At 40.2% G+C, this 19,968-nt stretch overlaps 1 protein-coding gene across 1 annotated transcript in view; it reads right to left on the minus strand.

Annotated features, from left to right (window-relative positions):
- The window catches only part of LOC139042837 (centromere-associated protein E-like), a 65,289-nt gene extending 63,582 nt beyond the window's left edge, over positions 1-1,707 (minus strand). The window contains 2 exon segments of the mRNA XM_070503397.1: positions 341-432; positions 1,615-1,707. Of these exon segments, the coding sequence (XP_070359498.1) occupies positions 341-432; positions 1,615-1,670 (148 nt within the window). The 5' untranslated portion in view covers positions 1,671-1,707.
- Positions 1,708-19,968: the final 18,261 nt, after the last annotated feature.

Below are 19,968 nucleotides of genomic sequence, written 5' to 3' on the forward strand. Positions count from 1 at the left end.
TGGAAAGAATATACCTAACTGAAAGATCTTAAAGATGACTTGACATTAAGCAACATATTTTGGGCTTACGGAGTCTTAGGCCACAAATACACTAATGAATAAGAGGAAAAATGTTAGTTTCAGTCATAAGGCATTATGACTATAACTGTGTTTTAAACATCAATTCATTATCTTACTTATCATAAAGGATGGATGAGCAATTTTTCAAATCTTCCACTGAAGCAGTTTACAGACGGCTTAGTCTTATCTTTAATGTCAAATCCAGTATTCTGGATAAGCCTTTTGTACTCTTAAAAGGAAAAGGATAATATGTTTACTTTTGATGCTATTATAAGCTTACCAAAATTGAAGGATTTACTTCCATCAACTTGATAAATAGCATTATTGTCAGTTTTCCAGTAAACTTGCGTATCTTCTCCAAGAGCTTCTTCTCTAAAAGAATAAAAACAGTGCATTTTATAACTAGTTTTGAAGTCTGTTATATGAAAGATAATTTAAAAGATTTCGTCTTCTGAAGAATATTTTAAAGGATGGTAATGACCTATACTATAATTGGGAGAAATGTGGAAAGTCCACCTTTAAGGGGTCACCACTTTTCAATGGGGCTTCCCTGACCTCCTGCCCTCTCACCGGAGCGTCCCTGGGAAGGTCTTCACGCCCTTCCCCCACCCAGCACTGTATGCTGAAAAGATACATTCAAACGCAACTCCGATTATCCTTCTTGCTTAACATCTTTCAAAACCATCCGAAATCCTCAACACACGGCACGTGAGACTTCGATCATGTTTATTTCTCTCTTCAACCTTTGCTTCCTCTGACTTCCTATATACACCCTAACTCAAGACAAATCAACTATCTGAAGGTTCCCCCAAGAGAAGAGATTTAATCCCTCTGTGCCTGGAATACCCCGACTTCCGTTTCCATCAAGTAACGTAACTATTCTTTCTCCCTGAAAAGTGTCAGGACTTTCCTGACACCAGCCCTGCCCGTCTCCCACGCTGTCATCTCGCTGTGGGGCTAATGACCCCTCCGGCACACTCCCCACCTGCCCGTCACAGCACCTGTCACAGTGTCGTGATGGTTTTGTTCCGGAGCTGTCTTCTAACGCATTAGATAATGAGCTCCTAGACAAGAGGGAAGTCCTCGTCTTGATATTCCCCTTTATTTAACACAGTAACATTTAACACATATTTCTCAAATGCAAAAATGTGTTAGTATTCTGAGGGAGGAGCAGAGACTAGAGAAGCAAACAGACATCATTTCTTGCCCTTCCTGCTCTCTCTATAGGGTTCATGACCTCTGTGTCTCCTCCTCTAGAATGTAAGATCCACGGAGCAACGACGGTAGTGTCTACACTGTACCAAAAGGAAAGAATTCCAAATGGGCGAATATCAGGCTCGCAGCGTCCTGAACGCTGAGCCAGCCGCCGCCGGAGCGAAGCCTGGGCGCAGCGAGCAGCCTGGGCCTCGCGCCCCGGGACACCGGGCGGCCGGGCCAGCGGCCAGCGCGCAGGGAGCCGGCTGCACAGCGTCGAGAGAAGCCCCGGCCGGCCCGTCTCTCGCCCGGGCCGGGACCGCGCACCAAGGGCGAGCGGCCGAGCTGCCGACGGCCTACCTGCTGTTGAGCGGCCGCAGGCGCACGCACACGGCCACCGCCGCCTCCTCCGCCATCCCGCCGAGCGCCGGCCGGCTCGACGCCCGCGCAGCCTTAAAGGTCAAAATTTCCGCGACGCCGCGTCTGATTGGGCGGCAGCCCCGTGGCGTCACGCGTCGTCCCCTGCGTCCCCGGACGCTCGCCGCGGGGGAGGCGCGTTTCCAGCGTCTGGAGCAGAGGCGGCCACGGGGCGCGGAGGGCGGCTGTCCTGGCGGCAGCGGAGACGACGGCCGTCTGCTGGAAGCCTCTGGAGGGCGGGCAGCCGGTACGAACGCCGTCCGTCGCCCATCCTTGAAGACTTCGCAATCGGTGGGAAAACACGGCAGAGAAATTTTTTTCCACAATCAAAAGAGAATTACCACCTTTAAACAGTCATACTTTTTCCTGTTTTAATCTAAAAACCCTTAAAACGACAAGAGTTGAAAGTTACTACCCAGCCCAGAAACAAAAGAATCTTGTGCTCCTTAGAAACTGTGAGTTTTAGGTTTTTCCTCTTTCTTTTTGTTTGAACTCCTGTTCCCATTGGCTGTAAGTTCCTAAAAGGTTGACTTAGGAAAAGAATTATTGAAGAGTGGAAAAACTCACTTAGTAATGAGCTCAAACTTTTATTAGCGAAAGTGGAAAAGTGATTCTGAATTCTTTCCCAGAAATAGTGCTTGGTTTTCCTTTGTTTTAAATATGTATCCCAGTAAAGTATTAACATTTTCTTTAGGCAATTTCATTTCCTTTCAGTCCTTTTCTTAGTTGATTTAAGAAGCATCAAGAATTATCTCCTTTCTCTCACCAAAAACATGACCTGCAGTTGCTAATAATTGTTCGTTGTTTAGGAGTAGAAAACACTATTGATTTAATAAAACTATTTTGGAAGGTAATTCGGCAATATCAAAAATTGGAAGGCGCATGTACCCTTTATGCAAGCAATTCTGCTTTTAAGAATGTATACATATATTTGAATGACTGTGCAAGGACATGTATATCAGGCTATCAGTTGCGGCATTGTTGACAGTAGCAAATGACTGAAAACACATTAAATGCCAATAAATATGTTAAGTGGTTGACATTGTCAAGGAAAATAATCCATAATCAATCTATAAATGAAAATTTGGGTGAGTTTATTCTGAGCTTAAATCTGAGGATTATAACCCAGGGCCTTTCTTCCCAAAGGAAGAAAGGGCACCAAAGAAGTGGGGTGCACAGAGTGGTTATATACCCCCAGAGAGGATGTTTCCCATAGGATTGAAATGTCCCTTTTACCGTAGTCGCGAGACTGCTCTGTCCGCACAGCGATTGATGGAAACAGCAGGTAGGTCTTCTGTCTCAGTGAACGCAGCAGGGCGGCAGTCTGTTGTCTCCAGCTGAGTGGTCACAGGTGAGCTGGGTGGTCAAAGGTGAGTGCAGCAATCAGTTCCTAGCCTAAGGAAAGATGCTTATCCCTAAGGAAATGCCAATGTGGGGGGAAGTTGCACCTTTATCTCGAGGGCCTTTGTTCTTGCCACAGGAAATGTCTAAGCAGATATGCAATGCGTGCTCAACAGCCACAGTCAGGCCCTTTTGGAAAAAACAAGGTCAGGCCGAATTAGGTTTATACCAAATGGCTTGCTCATATACTCCAATATATCCTATTGCTTGCCATTTTTATTTGTCAAACACAAGCTGGGAATGTAGTCTCGCTTTCTGGTTGGAAAGAGGAGAGTGGATTTCGGTGGACTGCCATCAGCCTCTGCAACACTCTGACTACCTTAGATTTTCTCTGTAACCTAGGTTGCTTTTCCCTTCCTCTCATACATCTGTATTCTATTTGACACTCATCCATACTCAATTTTAGCAAGTTTCTTTTTTTATGAAGATGTCATAGACTTATTGAAGCTGAAAGGAACCTTAGAAATATTCTCATACAATTTTCTCATTTTGTGGATGGGACAATGGTGAATTACAAGATAAATGATTTTCTAGTGTGGCATAGCTTATAAATGGTGGAGTTGGACTGACCCAAGCCAGTACAGTTTCCATCTGCCACTGAACTCCTGTGTAACCATGACTAAAAGGAAAGGGACACTATGTCTGTAATCATTGCAGATAATTGTTGCAAGATTAAAGACTTGTGCTTTTGAAATTAAACACTGTTTATCTATTAAACAAAAATTACTCCTGTTGAAGGGGATGGAATGATATAAATATACATTGCAATTAATTTTATATGAAATTCATAAAGTAAGTGAGCACAGGTAAGTATTTCAAATTCATGTATATTTGTAATACCAGGAGCTCTCTGACCCCTAAAATTTGCACCATAATCAAGAACTGCCAAACACTATGTGAGGCCATGCCTCCCTCTGGAAGGACCACGGTGCCCTCTGCAGCTTTAGCAGAAATGAATACAGTTTGGGGGAAAAAATAATGAGAACACCAACATGCAAGTATGTGCAATTAACATGCCTCAGAAATTCACTTTACCTTCTTGAATTGAATGAAGATATTTATGTAAAGATCATATTTTAAGCAAAGTATACTACAGCCTGTATAGCAGGTACCTATTTATATAAAAAGATATGCAATACAGAAAAAGATACATATAGGTCCATATCTACAGATTAATTTGAGGGTAACACTCTAGGAAATGGCACAGTTGCCTTTGGCGAGACAAACTGGCACTCAGGGATCAGATGTGGGAATATTTACTTTTCACTGTGCTTCTTCTTGTACTACTTAAATTTTTTATCACATGCATGTATTAATCTTTCAGGCAAGAAAAAAGTTAACCAACAAAAATTTTAATTACCACTTAGAGCAATAGCTTGCATCCAAATTTCAAGCCTCCCTCTCCAGAAGTTCCATAACTGAAGTTCTTTAATCTGTTCAAAACAAGACAACAGGCCCAAAATGGAGTCACTTATACTAAGCCCCACGTCATCAAACCAAGACTTAACTTAATTACAGGTTCAGCTTTCCCAGAGAAGGAACTTTACACCAGTCAACCAGGAATCACCCCACCAGCACTAGTTAGGTAATCTGCCTGATAGGCCCCTTCCATCCTCTAAAGGAAAGTGACTTTTCAATAACTAATTTGCTTGCCTAGTATAACTTCCTTGTCCCCACTCCCTTCAGCCTATAAAGGTTTTTCATCTTGTACAGCCCCTCGGGGCTCCTTTCTACGTGCTACATTGGATGCTGCCCAATTCAAATTGATTTTTGCTCAAATAAACTCTTAAAATTTTTAAGTATCCCTAAGTTTGTCTTTTAACAGTTCTGTACCTGTTGACAGTCCTGGTGTTAAATGAGGGAACTGAGGGAGACCCTGAAGGTGCCTGCCCCCGAGAAATGAGCAACCAGGTGGGTGTGTGTGGAGCCCCTTGAGCTCACTGCTTTCTCGCTGCCTCTGGAGGTGGTTGTTAAGTCCTTCTGGGATCCTAGCTCTGCAGCTCTTGCATTATGAGTTTTCAAACTTTATTTGAACATTTCTTTTTCCAGACTGGGTCTGGAAACTGACGGGAGTCAGATTGGGTCCGACTTACAAGCTGGGCGGTACAGGGGCGGGGGAGGGGGTGGCTGGCCCTGTTGTCCAGTGGTTGGGTTCACGCCTCCGCTTTGGCAGCCCAGGGTTTCTCGGTTCTGATCCTGGGCACGGCGGTGGCACTGCTGGTAGGGCCATGCTGAGGTGGCGTCCCACATGCCACAGCTGGAGGGACCTGCAGCTGAAGGTATACAAGTATGTACCGGGGGGCTTTGGGAAGAAAAAGGGAAAATAAAATCTAAAAAAAAAAACCTGGGCTGGGTCTGGGTCTGGACTGGACGTGACTTAAGCTGGACTGGGTCCAGTGTGAGGCCTTGAGTGGATAAAATTTTCTTTCAAGGATGGGCAAGTAAGTTAACCTTGCCAAAGACAGTCTTGAATTATAGTGGCCATGGTGGAGAACTTTTAACCTAGCTAAGATTATCCATTTAGAAGATGCCCTGGTGAAAAAGGGGTCTCAGCCAAATACAAAACACGAAGAGGGAAAATTATTTTTCCTCCTCTACTGTGTCTGGTACCAGGATGAGGCCTGCTGGGACACCCCACTCGCTCCAGAGCCTGCAGACAGGATCCAGGAAAACTGGTAGAAGCTGCCAAAGGGTGAGAATTCTTACCAAAGTCACCCTCCAGATCTCTATCTGTGGTGCCTGGTTGAGAGAGGAAGGTAAAATTTCACATTATTCCTTCTATTCCAAACTCAGATTGGCAGGACAAAACATTTGTAAGAATTAGATCTTGACTGAAAGTATGAATCTGCTTTCAGGTACCCATTGGTTGTTGATCCTTTCCCTCCTAGGGATAACTATTGCCTTATTGTTTGTCTCCTTTAGTGGCCAGAGAAATTGGCCTGGCAATCATCGGGTTGTGGACCCCTACAATAAGGCAAGACAGAAATGTAGGTTGCACTCCATCTGCAGCTAGATATGGCTGGATAGAAATATGGGTTGCACCCCATCTGCAGCTAGATATGGCTGGACAGAAATGTGGGTTGCACCCCATCTGCAGCTGGACATGGCTGGACAGAAATGTGGGTTGCACTCCACTTGCAGCTGGGATTCTACCCACTGTTGCCAGCTCTCAGGGGAATTATTTCTTTCTTGCTTTGATTATCTTGGAGAGTGGCTCTGGATCCTGAGAAGGTAGTATCTTTTTTTCCTCTTTGAGGACACCTCTTGTGTCCATGGAGTTGTTCAGTACTGCCAGGAATATTTACTATTTGCCCTGGCTGAAATCTGACAAGATATTCAAAAGGATTTTTTTAAGTATCTCTATGGTCAAAAGTTGGCCCAATAAGAAGCTGATATTTAGAGCCTGATAGAAAACAATTTTTTTAGGCCTTCTCCCCTAAGCTAGAATGAAACTATATACCCAGAGGGAAAGAAGAACATTCTGAAATCTTTGTGGAAGAATTTACTAAAATATTCCAAAGACACACAGCTCTAACTCTAGAACATAGGGATCTTTTGTTTTCCATCTTAGTTGATGATCTTCTCCCTGATATAAAGAAGCAAACTGAGGATAATGTGCTTGGTAGATGGGGTCCCTCCTTGATATTAATCTGGTTGCAATCCCATTCTCTGAGAAATTAAAAACAACCATACTTGTCTTACAAATTGAGTCTTTACAAGAACAGAAATGTGGATCTAGAAACAATTCAAAGCCCATCTCTCTTTTTTACCAATCCAAAACCTCCGATATTCATCTCAGAAGACTTGCAGATATTCTAAAGGATCTGGGCTTCAGAAACAAAAGTCCTTCTAAGTGGAACTTGTATTCTTTCTCTGTGCCTTTTGAAATGTAAATATTCTACCTGGTCTTCTCTAGGAACCAAGGTCATTCATATCAGAAGAAAGAAAAAGAAAAGGCAATTTTGAAAACTAGGCTTATTGAAAATCTCTTCCACAAATAATAGTAAAAAGCTTTAGCCATCTGAGCAGTTAATTTACTCCCTCTGCCAGAAACACAACTTGGATGAAACTGATTTTTTTATAAACTAGTGAGTCTTGCATTACCATACCTGTCTCTCAGCTAAAATTTTAAAATAAAAGCTAGGAGATCTTTGTTTGATCTGTTTGCGTGTTTATGTTTGTCTATGTATGTATGTTATAAATCTGTATTTTTTTCTACCTCCAGATGGTATTAATGAGGGTTTTAGGCTGGTTAATTTTAAAACTGAAGATGAGAAGCAGGCTCCGAGGAGCAGGAGAGGAGTTTGCTTGCCCTTTGTTGGGAAACATTTACATTTGTAAGGGAAACCTCCATCTGTAAAGATGCCTCCTCCCTGTGTCAGGAAGAAGGCAGGATGGCCTTATCTCTGGGAACTCTTAATGGGGAAGGCAAGGACTTAAGTTGGTTACTGTTTGGCAACCTCATGTAACTGATTTAGGGTGGTGGCTTCTGGCCTTTACTGAATCCGATTTGATTCTTATCTAAAAGTTGTGGGACCACCCAATGGCCAGACCCCACCTGCACTGATAACATTTTAACTTTTTTACATGTTCTTTCCTTTGTCTTGTAAAGAGATGGCTCACATACCTATGCCTTAAATTTAGCCTTACTCTCCACCCATGTTTGTAGCAGAAGTGGCAGCAGCAGCTCCTCTTGCCCATGGGTCCTGTCCCCACACAGCAGCTCTGACTGCCCATGGATCCTGTCCCCATGCTATTCCACACTATTCTCTAAATAAAAGAACACTACTGCCAGACCTTGAGAATCCAAGAAATCTTTCTTTCGACTCCTCGGCTCACCAACCCCGCATCGGTATTGCCAAAATTAATTTGTAAAGAGCTCTATTTAGTTGGCTTAAAGGCAAACAAGAGTTTATATAAATCAAGTGTACTCTCAAAAATATAGAAACTAACCCAAATGTTTTTCAATTTCATGTGATCTAGAATAATCTTCAGTAAATAAAAGCTAGTTTAAGTTTTTTGGTTTAATTAAAACAGGCATTTCTTGAGAGTTATCAGCATTAAATATAAAACTTTTATTCTACCTAGGTTTAGCAAAAGTCAAATAAGCTCATGTGCTCTCTGTTACAGAATTTGTCAGCAAGAAAGATAACTTAAGATGATGATTAGCTGTGTAATATCTTGTGAAGTTTTAATGACTAATCTAAGCATAATTTTTAGGAAGCAAATGAATTAAATAAATGTAATAAGATAAAAGTTTATAAGTGAACTTTTCAACAATAATTATTCTTTATAGTATATCTATTTAAAAATAGTGTCCAAAATCTTTTTTGGTAACTTGAAACCTTAAAGTTATACTGAAATATGTTAAATAATGGGTATTAATTGAACGTCTAGATCATTTCCAAATGAAATAAAATACTGAAACATTAATTACTGAACATAGGTTTATCCACTTTTGGCTTCCTTTTACAAAGTAACTAAAGATATTGTGGTCTATTAGCAAGGAATGTGTCACAATGTTTTGTGCCACATTGAAAAATTCATTGTGAGGAAGATAAACTTCCAGAAATTATGAAATGTGTTTACAAATTTGCCGACTCACAGAATGCTTGTGTAATAGTCCACAATTGCTTACTTCTAAGTTATCACTAGGAATAAAGGATTCTAAGGGCCAAGAATTCTAATAAATACATTTAATTAAAACTATTTAGAAATAACAAGAGTGGAAGAAAACAATGCATATGAAAAGTAGGTAAGGAAAGCAAAATGACTGATTGTTCCAGAACGAGAAAGAGGAAACAGCATAGGATAAAATCTGAATGGATATCAAAAGCTATAGGTTTGTAGAAAAAGGAATCTTGGGAAAGAAATTTTATGTGTTCGGCATGGATTTATTTAAGTTTTTTAACAATGAATTTTAATATCAAAAGTGCACTGGTGCAAAACTAGAATTTGGTTTCACTCTGTTAAGAGAGCAAAGTTTTCTTAGACTATGGTCTGCCCTTGATAAGAGGTTGTGAAAGTTTTTGTTTTTTGGGTTTTTTTTGTTTGTTTGTTTTACCTTTTGGTTAAATCTAACTGGAAAGCTTGAAAGCAAAGATTTTGTGTCTTACCAAAATGATTTACTGTGCTTCACATTGTCTTTATTAGGTTTTTGATTACTTAAGAAAACCCAATCTTCTCAATATTAAAAAAGCTAAGTTTTGTTTACAACTATGTAACCTTCTGTATTAGACTTTAAATTTTTCTATTGTCACTTTGGTTAAATGGATAATGAAGTGTTATTTCATAATGGTTTGTGATCCCAAGTCAATGGTTCAAACTTTTAGATGTTTTGACAACTTCCCCAAATCAGACTCTAAGTGGAATCTTTTTGAATGCAACATAACTTTGAAATTTCTCAGATGGCCCCTGGAAAAATCTCAAAAGATTTGTCTTTCACTTTGTAAAAGAGAGATATTAAACTAATAGGCTTATTTGGTATGTTAAATTACAGCAGAAGAGGGGCTGGCCCCATGGCCGAGTGGTTAAGTTCGCGCACTCTGCTGCAGGCAGCCCAGTGTTTCGTTGGTTCGAATCCTGGGCGCGGACATGGCACTGCTCATCAGACCACGCTGAGGCAGTGTCCCACATGCCACAACTAGAAGAACCCACAACGAAGAATATACAACTATGTACCGGGGGGCTTTGGGGAGAAAAAGGAAATAATAAAATCTTTAAAAAAAAAAAATTACAGCAGAAGCATTGTCAAATAACAGATGATAAACACTCTTAGATTATATTCGTATGACACATGTTATTAATATGTGTTCTAGAAGCCATATGAAATTCCTAAAAATCTGATATGTCCTGGTATAATGTTATCAGTTGTAATTCCACTAATTGTCTTAAAATGTCGTAGGTCACAGACATAACAAAATTTCCTTGTCAATTCCATTATAATGAACTCTGATCAGATCTTTAACCATGGGGATTTTTAAGTCTTTTGTCATTTCCAAACAGATATTATTTTACTCTAATGCTTTTGCAAAAGGAAGATTCATGGAAAGGACCCTACCAAGTACTCTTGGACCATGACTCTGCTGCCAAATTACAAAGTGTCAAAACTTGGGTGCACATTTCACAACCGAAGAAAGCTCCACCTGACATCTGGTCCTGTGCAAATGCTGGAGACATCGAAATCAAACTAAGTAGGAAGAGCAGTGGCCAACATCGAGGTAGATGCTTCCTCCCAAGATGTCAGATCGAGAACGTCTCTTTCCAGTCCTCCTCCCCTCTCTGACCTTCCTTTTCCTAATTTTTACACCATGAATGTCTTTATTTTTGTTGTTGCGGTTGTTCACATTTTGTCTTGCTCTGGCCTGGAAAAATAATATCATTGTTCACACATCTCAGGCCACTGCAGAGGAGGGTACTCCCACCTCAACATGGCTGTTGGATTTGCCACAGTGGTGTTGACCCTGCCCTCACAAACTTCTCCCTGATTTCCAATGCCTCCATTTCTCGGGACAATCTGACTCCTTTCTCTATCATGCCAGACTCTCCAAACCTGGGGGTCCATTTCCCCGCTTCTGGTTAACAGCTCCAAACCCAGGGGACCTTGCTTCTAGGCTCTGTACAAAGAAAGGGACACAAGATAAAGGCAACCAGAATAAAACCACCCATGCAGTCTACAGTCCCTTAAGTTTTACTCACCTCCATGGCTGTCAACTTTCCAGTCCTGAGCCACAGACAAAAATTGGAATTGCCAGGAGGCATCCATGATTTAAAAAGTTCACTTCCTTCAGCAGATCTCTACTCCCCTGGCTAGGAGTAAGTGCAAATGAGGCTATGTTCAGGAAGCTCTCCTTAACTCTTGAAGATATTGCAATCCAGTCTAAATTAGATGATGCTTGATTCAAATCAATTTTTGCACAAATAAACTAAAAAATGTTAATGTGCCTCAGTTTATCTTTTAACAAATATCTTTGCCTTCCCTGACCACTCAATTTAAATTAAAGTATAGCTTCCTGAACTCTGTATTATCTCATTAGATACAGCATAGTATCTTCGCAATTTAGCTATGAAAAATTTGTCTATATTAGCCCACAGCTGATTAACCAAAACAAAACAAACGACACAGAAACAAACTCTTAGAAGCAGACAACAGATTAGTGATTATCAGAGGGGAAGGATGTGGGGGCAAAATGGGCAAAGGGGGTCAATTATATGGTGATGAATGGAAACTACACTTTTGGTGGTGAGCACGCTGTAGTATATACAGATGTGAAATTATTATGTTGTACACCTGAAACCTATACAATGTTATAAACCAATGTTATCGCAATAAAAAAGAATAAAAGTGGTGAGAGTGGGCATCCTTGTCTTGTTCCTTTTCTTAAAAGGATATCTTTCAGTTTTCACCATTGGGTATGATGTTAGCTGTGGGTTTGTCATATATGGTCTTTATTATGTTGAGGTACTTCCTTCTGTACCCATTTTATTCAGAATTTTTTTTTATCATAAATGGATGCTGAATCTTGTCAAATGTTTTCTCTGCATCTGTTGAGATGATCAAGGACTTTTATCCCTTAATTTATTAATGTGGTCTTTCATGTTGATTGATCTGCAGATTTTGAACCATCCCTGCATTCCTGGAATAAATCCCACTTGATTGAGCTGTATGATCCTTTTAATGTATTGTTGTATTCAGTTTGCTAATATTTTGGTAAGAATTTTTGCATGTATGTTCATCAGAGATACTGGCCTGTAATATTCTTTTTTGGTGGTGTCCCTGTCTGGTTTTGGTTTCAGGGTAATGTTGGCCTTTAAAATGAGTTAGGAAGCATTCCCTCCTCCTCAATTTTTTGGAAGAGTTTGAGAAGGATAAGCATTAAATCTTCCATGAATGTTTGGTAGAATTTACCAGTGAAGCCATCTGGTCCTGGACTTTTATTTTTTGTGAAGTTTTTCATTACCGTTTCAGTTTCCTTACTGGTGTTCTGTTTATTCAGATTTTCTATTTTTTTCATAGTTCAGTCACAGAAGGTTGTATGGTCTAAGAATTTATCCATTTCTTCTAGATTTTCTAATTTGTTGGTGTATAGCCGTTTGTAGTAGTCTCTTATGATCACTTCTATTTCTGTGGTATCAGTTACGGCTTCTCTTATTTCTGTTTTTATGTATTTGAGTCTTCTTTTCTTCTTAGTGAGTCTAGCTAAAAGTTTGTCAGTTTAGTTTATATTTTCAGAGAACCAACTCTTAATTTCACTGATTTTTTTAGTCTCTATTTCGTTTATTTCCCCTGTGATTGTTATTATTTCCTTCCTTCTGCTGATTTTGGACTTGACTTGTTCTTCTTTTTCTACTTCCTTTAGGTGTAAGGTTAGACTGTTTATTTGAGATTTTTCTTGTTTCTTGAGGTAGGTCCCTTTTTGCTGTAACCTACCCTCTTAGTACTGCTTTTGCTGCATCCCATAAATTTGGTATGTCTTATTTTCATTTTCACTTGTCTCTCTGTATTTTTTTATTTCTCCTTTGATTTCATCATTGACCCAATAGTTGTTCAGTAGGATGTTTGGTCTCCACATTTTTGTGATTTTTTTCAGTTTTCTTCTTGTAGTTGATTTCTAGTTTCATACTGTTGTGGTCAGAAAAACTGTGGCTTGGTATTATTTCAATCTTTTAAAATTTATTGAGACTTGTTTTGTCTCCCAACATATGTTTTATCCTTGAGAATTTTCCATGTGCACTTGAGAAGGATGCATATTCTGTTCCTTTTGGATGCAATGTTCTGTATATATTTATTAAGTCTATCTGGTCCAATGTGTCATTTAAGGCCAATGTTTCCTTGTTGACTTGCTACCTGGATGACCTATCCATTGATGCTAGTGGGGTATTAAAGAACCCTACTATTATATTGCTTTCAATTTCTCCCTTTAGTTCTGTCAATAGTTGTTTTATATATTTTGGTGCTCTCCCATTGAGTGCATAAATATTAATTAACGTTATATCTTCTTGAAGGAGTCTCCTTTATCACTATGTAATGTCCATCTTTGTCTCTTGTTACCTTTTTTAGCTTCAAGTCTATTTTGTCTGAAATAAGTATGGCTACACCTGCTTTCTTTTGGTTGCAATTTGCTTGGAGTATCTTCTTCCATTCCTTCATTTTGAGTTTATGCTTGTCTTTAGAGCTGAGATGGGTCTCCTGGAGGCAGCATATTGTTGGGTCTTGTTTTTTAATCCATCTAGCCACTCTTTGCCTTTTGATTGTGAATTCAATCTATTTACATTTAGGGTGATTATTGTTATATGAGGACTTACTACTGCTATTTTATCTTTTGTGTTCTGGTTGTTCTATATTTCCATTGTTTCTTTTCCCTTATGTTTCTGCTTGCCATTTTAGTTTGGTGGTTTTTTTGTGATGTGTTTCTCAGTTTCTCCTTTTGTTTGTATTTGTGTTTCTGCTCTAGATTTTTGTTTTGTGGTTACCATGAGGTTGTATACAATGTCTCAGAGATAAAATAGTCTTTTATCTGTTGATAACATCATATCTTGATTTGCCTATACAGGTTTTCCTCCTCCCCTTTTATGTTTTTGTTGTCTCAAATTATCTCTTTTTATGTTGTGAGTTCATTACCATATTGAAGTAGCTTTAGTTATTTTTAATGGTTTTTTCTCCTTTAACTTTTATGCTACAATTAAGTGTTTAACACCCTATTCTGTAATAGCTTTGAAATTACCTGGTTCTCTCTATTTATCACCTTACTCAAAGTTTTACCTTTGCCTTTTCATTTCTGGTAGTAAAGCTCCTTTCAACAGTTCTTGTAAGGCAGGTCTAGTGGTGGTGAACTCTTTCAGCTTTCATTTGTCTGGGAAAGTCTTTATTTCTTCTTTATACCTGAAGGATAATTTTTCTGGATAGAGTATTCTTAGCTGACAGTTTTTATCTTTCAATATTTTGAATATATTGTTCCACTCTTTCTTGGCATGTAGAGTTTCTGCTGAGAAATCTGATAGCCTAATGGGGGTTCCTCTGTAGGTTACTGTCTTTTCCTTGGCTGTCTTTAAAATTCTTTCTTTGTCCCTGTCTTTTGATAGTTTTAATATAACATGTCTTGGAGACAGTCCTTTTGTGTTGAGATATTTAAGTGTTCTATTAGCTTCACATACTTATATATCCAGTTCTTTCCCTAGGTTTGGGAAGTTCTCAGCTATTACTTCTTTTTTTTTTCAAAGGTTTTACTTTTTTTCCTTTTTCTCTCCAAAGCCACGTGGTACATAGTTGTGTATTTCTAGTTGTAGGTCCTTCCAGCTGTGGCATGTGGGATGTCGCCCCAGCGTGGCCCAATGTGTGGCACAATGTCCGTGCCCAGGATCCGAACCAGCAAAACCCCAGGTTGCTGAAGCAGAGTGCGTGAACACAACCACTCAGCCATGGGGCTGGCCCTTCAGCTATTATTTCTTTAAGTAGGCTTTCTGCTCCCTTCTCCCTCTCTTCTCCTTCTGGGATACCCCTTATCCTTATGTTGCTTTTTCTAATAGAGTTGGATATTTCTCATAGAATTTCTTCACTTTTAAAAAATCTTAGTTCTCTCTCCTCTTCTACCTGCATCATTTCTAAGTTCTATTTTCAACGTCTCTAATTTTCCCTTCCACATGGTCTGCTCTATTTCCAGTGTTGTCTATCTTTTTCATCTCATTTTTTGAGTTCTTCCACTCCAGAATTTCTGCTTGGTTCCTTTTTAGAATTTCAATCTCTTTGATGAAGTACTCCTTCTGTTTATTAATTTTATATCTGAGTTCATTGAACTGTCTTTCTGAGTTTTCTTCTAGTTCACTGAGTTTCTTTATGACAGCTATTCAGAATTCTCTGTTGGTTAAATTACAATCTTCCATAACTTCAAGTTTGCTTTCTGGAGAATTGTCATTTTCTTTTTGTAATAACATGTCACCATAATTTTTCATGGTGCTTGAGGAGTTTTTCCTCTGCTGGTGCATTTGTAATAGTGAGTATCTTGCTTATTCAGGTAATGCTTTGTTCACTTTGATTCTGAGCTGCTTCTGGTTGTATTTGAGAACCGGTACTTTCACCCTCCACTGCCTCTGTTAGCAGTGTCCTTGGTGCCCTTGTTGTGCTGCTTGTGCCTCCGATGTTGCTGGTGGCTTGCTGCTGCTGGTGTCTTAGCAGTAGCAGGCATCACCACCAAGGTCCAGGCTGGCGTGTCCCTCTGCTGCTTCCAGTGTTACCTGGTTTGTGGGTTCTCCCCTGCAATGGGGGCAGGGAGAGAATGAGGCAGGAGCTGGGGACATGGGCACTTCTGCCACATCTGAAGTTGTTGGGTCCAGAGGTGCTACTGCCACAGGTGAGGGGCCAGGGTTCAGGCACTGCTCTAGCTGGAGGGGACTGGAGTCACAGGCTCCACTGCCATTTCTACCTGGCTCTTTGCAGATTCACGTGCCACTGTGACTAGGGGGGCTGGAGTCACTCGTGCTGCCTCTACTGCTGTTCCTGGGTTTTCTAGGGGTGCTGGCACCACCACTACTGGGGGTTCTGGGTTTGCAGGCATCATCGCCACTTCAAGTGGGCTGGGGTCACAGGTGCCACCACCAAGGGTAGGTCTATTTTCTAACTCAGTCCTCCTCTCCAAAGGAAACTAGGTGTATTCTATGTATCTTTCCAGAAATTACATCAATACAAATTTATTGAGTGATTGAATAAGCAAAATTTTTAATTGAATGTTTACCATACCCCAAGAGTCTTTCTAAGTGCATGGAATAAGGAGTAAACAAAAACTATGTCTTTAACCTCATAGAGGTGACACTCTAGTGGGAGGAGACAGATAATATATACACAAATAAATACATAGATATTATGTCTGAAAGTTATAATTTTTAAAAGAAAAAGAAGAGTAAAAAAACAGAAGTGGCAGACAAGAGAGTTGCTATTTTGTACTGAGTTCTGAGAAGGTGACATCTGAGTAGATACCAGAATTAAATGGAAGAAAAAAATTATGGCTATCTCAGGTAAGGGCCTAACAGGCAGAGAATAGCCAGTGCAAATCCTTTAATTAAGAGGGAGCCTGTCGGGCCAGCCCTGATGGCCTAGTGGTTAAAGTTCAGCATGCTCCACTTCAGCAGCCTGGGTTCGGTTCCTAGGTGTGGAACCACACCAGTCATCTGTCAGTGGCCATGTTTGGCGGTGGCTCATATAAAAAAGAGGAAGATTGGCAACAGATGTTAGTTCAGGGTGAATCTTCCTCAGCAAAAAGAGAAGGAGACTGACTAGTATTCAAGAAAGTGCCAAGAGACCTGATGTGGCTGGAGTGGAGAGAACAAAAGGGAGAGTGGAGGTAAGGCCAGGGGGTAACAAGAGGCAGGGTTATGGTGAGGCTCGGGCGACAGTGAGACTGTGGGTTTATTCTGAGAAAAATTGGGATGGGTGGTCCTGGGCATCTTGAGAGAGGATTAACATGACCTAACTTTCATTGTTAAAGGATCATTCAAACTGGTGTGGTGAGAATAGACTGGCAGTGGGGGTGGGCAAAGATGGAAACATGGAGGTGAGTTCAGAGAGAGATGATGCTGTTTGAGATCAGATGGATAGCAGAAGTTGTGATAACTGGTCATATTCTGGAATATTCTCAAGGTAGCCACAACAGAATTCTCAGGTGCTTTGAAGGTGAACTTGGAGAGAAAGAAGTTAAGCAACAGGACTCCATCGTTTGTGGCCTGGGTAACCAGAAGGTTGGACTTGCCATCAATTAAGATGTAGAGAACTGTGGATTGAGCAGGGGAAAACTGTGGATTTGAGGGGAAGATCATGAATTTAGTATCAGACATTTTTAGTTCGCAGTATCTATTAGGTATCCAAGAAGGGAGAAATTAAGACCTGTTTGCTGATGTGACTGGTTTAATTGAACAGGGGAAATGATGATGCAAGAGAGAGAAGAGTATGCAGGAAGGGGTAGGATCCAGTGCACCGGTGGGGAGACTGTCAGAGTGGAAGACGGCTGTTCAACTTATTGCAAGCTAGAAGATGAGGGAAATGGGCACAGACAAGTGGGTGGGTAGACAGGCTGACAGGAGTCAGTGCAAAGTTTCTTCTGGCTGCTTCTACTTTCATAGTGAAATAGAAAGGAAAATCTTGTTGGAAGGAATTAGTGAATCCATTTTCACTCCCTTGCTTAAAATCTTCCATAGGCTTCCCTTCACCAATAGAATAACATACAAACATTTCATCATGGCCCACAAGGCCCCACAGGACCTGGCGCCATCTACCTCTCTCCACTGCCCAAAATGTTCCAGCTATGGGGGCCTTCTTCCTTCAGTGCCTCAGACACATGGCAAACTTACAAGCTTGGGTTCTTTGACTTACTTGTCCCTCTGTCTGGTAAGCCCTCTCTCCCACCTGCTAAGTTTGGCTAATTCTTATCATATAGGTCTCACCTCAAAGGTCCCCTCCCTCAGCCTTTCTTGAATACCCCATCTAAAGTGGCCTCTCTTCTCATCATGTTATTTTACTTACATGTTTATTCTGTATTGTCTGCTTCTTCCCACAAGAATGTGTTTCATAAGAAACTATCACCCTCACCCCACCTCCACCTTATCACTCTCTCTCTCCTCTGATCTGGCTTTTCCTCTTCTCACCACCACCTGATAGAGACAGAGATAGAGATAGGACTAGAGAGAGAGATTTGTGCACTATCCATCGCCCTCAGAGAATCATAGTTCTATGAGAGCAGGTGCTTTTCTATTCTATTGACCAGGTGCCTCCTGAGCCTAAAATCACATCTGGCACATAGTACGTGCTCATTAAATATTTCTTGATGAACATAATTGGAAAATTAAGTGAAAAAACATATGTAGAGCATATAACAGAGTGCCTGGCACATAGTAAATCTTCAGTAAACGTGAGTGGCTACAATGACAACATAGACAACCATGTCAACAACCATGAGCACAGTTGTGGAAGGCTGATCCTCCTCTGTGCTCTTGAACAGATTCCTTTCGGGTCATCAGAGACTTTCTTTCATTAACTGCACATCCCTTCCTCCTCTTCTCAGGCTGCTTCCTTTCAGCTAAGTATGTGCAAAGTTTTCCCACTATTTTTAAAAAACCAGTTAAAACACACTTTTTTTAACCTTATATTCTATTAGACATAGCCAAATATTTTCACAGTTTAGCAACTAAAATTGTAGTCCATACTAGCTCACAGTTTGTTAACCAAAACACTTCTTGAACAAGCAAACTCGTTTATATTTATTGTTTTTTTCTATTAACTAGTTTCTTTAAGTTGAATGAAACTACTTAATATTTGCATAGTTAAAATATTAATCATTATAAAATAGTATACTGTAGTCCCTCCTTATCTGCAGGGGACACATTCCAATACCTCCAGTGGATGCCTGAAATCACGGATGGTACCAAACCCTAAATATACTATGATTTTTCCCATACATACATACCTATGATAAAGTTTAATTTACAAGTTAGGCACAGTAAGAAATTAACAACAATAATTAATAATAAAATAGAATAATGATAACAACATATTGTAATGAAAGTTACTATTGACCTTAGCAACCTCAGCATATGACTTTTTTTCTTATTAAGTAAAGAACTTTCACCTTTCCACTTAAAGGAAACAATTTATGGCTTCTCTTTGGCATTTCCAAATTGCCAGCATCATTACTCTTGCACTTTTTTGCTATTATTAAGCAAAATAAGGGTTACTTGAACACAAGCACTGCAATACTGACAGCTGATCTGATAACCAAGATTGCTAATGTGACTAGTGGGCAGGTGGTGGGTACAGTGTGGACCCGCTAGACAAAGGGATGGCTCATTTTCGGGGGGAGGGACAGAGCAGGATGGCGTGAGATTTCATCACAACACTCAGCATGGCATACAATTTAAGACTCATTAATTGTTTATTTCTGGAATTTTCCATTTAATATTTTCAGATCGTGAGAGACCTTAAGTAACTGAAATCACAGACAGCAAAACCACGGATAAGGGGAGACTGCTATACAATAAAAGATTGATCCATTATCAAACTCTCCAAAGTAACTAGGCATATTATGTGTATCTTTCCAGAAATCATGTATGCTTATCAAGACATATAAATGTCCTTTGAAAATATCAAATACGACCCTACCGTGCATACAATTCTGCACCTTGGGTTTCTTTCAGCTAATAAAACATCTGGGATGCTTTTCTAAAGTACACATAGGAGCTATATCACTCTTTTTACTGGCTACGTAGTGTTTCATTGTATTGATAAAATGTTGACAAATAAAAATGGCAAGCAATAGGATATATTGGAGTAAACGAGGAAGCCGTTTGGTATAAACCTAATTCGGCCTGACTTTGTTTTTTCCAAAAGGGCCTGACTGTGGCTGTTGAGCACGCATTGTATATCTGCTTGGAAGTCCCTTCACAGCTACATGGCTGCTGAGTTCAGCCAGTATATGATTTCGTGACAGAGGAGAGGCAGGCTGGGTGAAGGCCGTGAAGTGCAATGTGTGTAAAGGAGCGTACCAGGATGATCCTAAACAGCTACGGGTCAGAGCGTTTCTGCACACTGTGCTTTCCTTGAATGGATGTTATAGGTATTCACTCCCACCTCTGGTGAAATGTTTAAAAGCTCTCCTAGTAAAGTGTCCCTTCCAGCTCCTGGCAAGCTGAGCTCAGCAATAGTTTTCATTCATCACATGTCCTTGAGCCTGGGTGTAAACTGCTTGGCACTGAATTAAAAGTCACTTATCAAGAAAATCCTAAAGAGCCACAAGCAGGAGAGTTCCTTGACCATGTGACCTCATAGAATGAATATACAGATAATCTGTCTCAGCTGTAGTGAATGGTTTTAAACCTCTCCTTGGGAGTAGACTTTTCACAGCTACAGAAAGCTGA

The sequence above is a fragment of the Equus asinus genome, unplaced genomic scaffold (genome assembly GCF_041296235.1).
Source record: "Equus asinus isolate D_3611 breed Donkey unplaced genomic scaffold, EquAss-T2T_v2 contig_1, whole genome shotgun sequence".
Taxonomy (NCBI): Eukaryota; Metazoa; Chordata; class Mammalia; order Perissodactyla; family Equidae; genus Equus; species Equus asinus.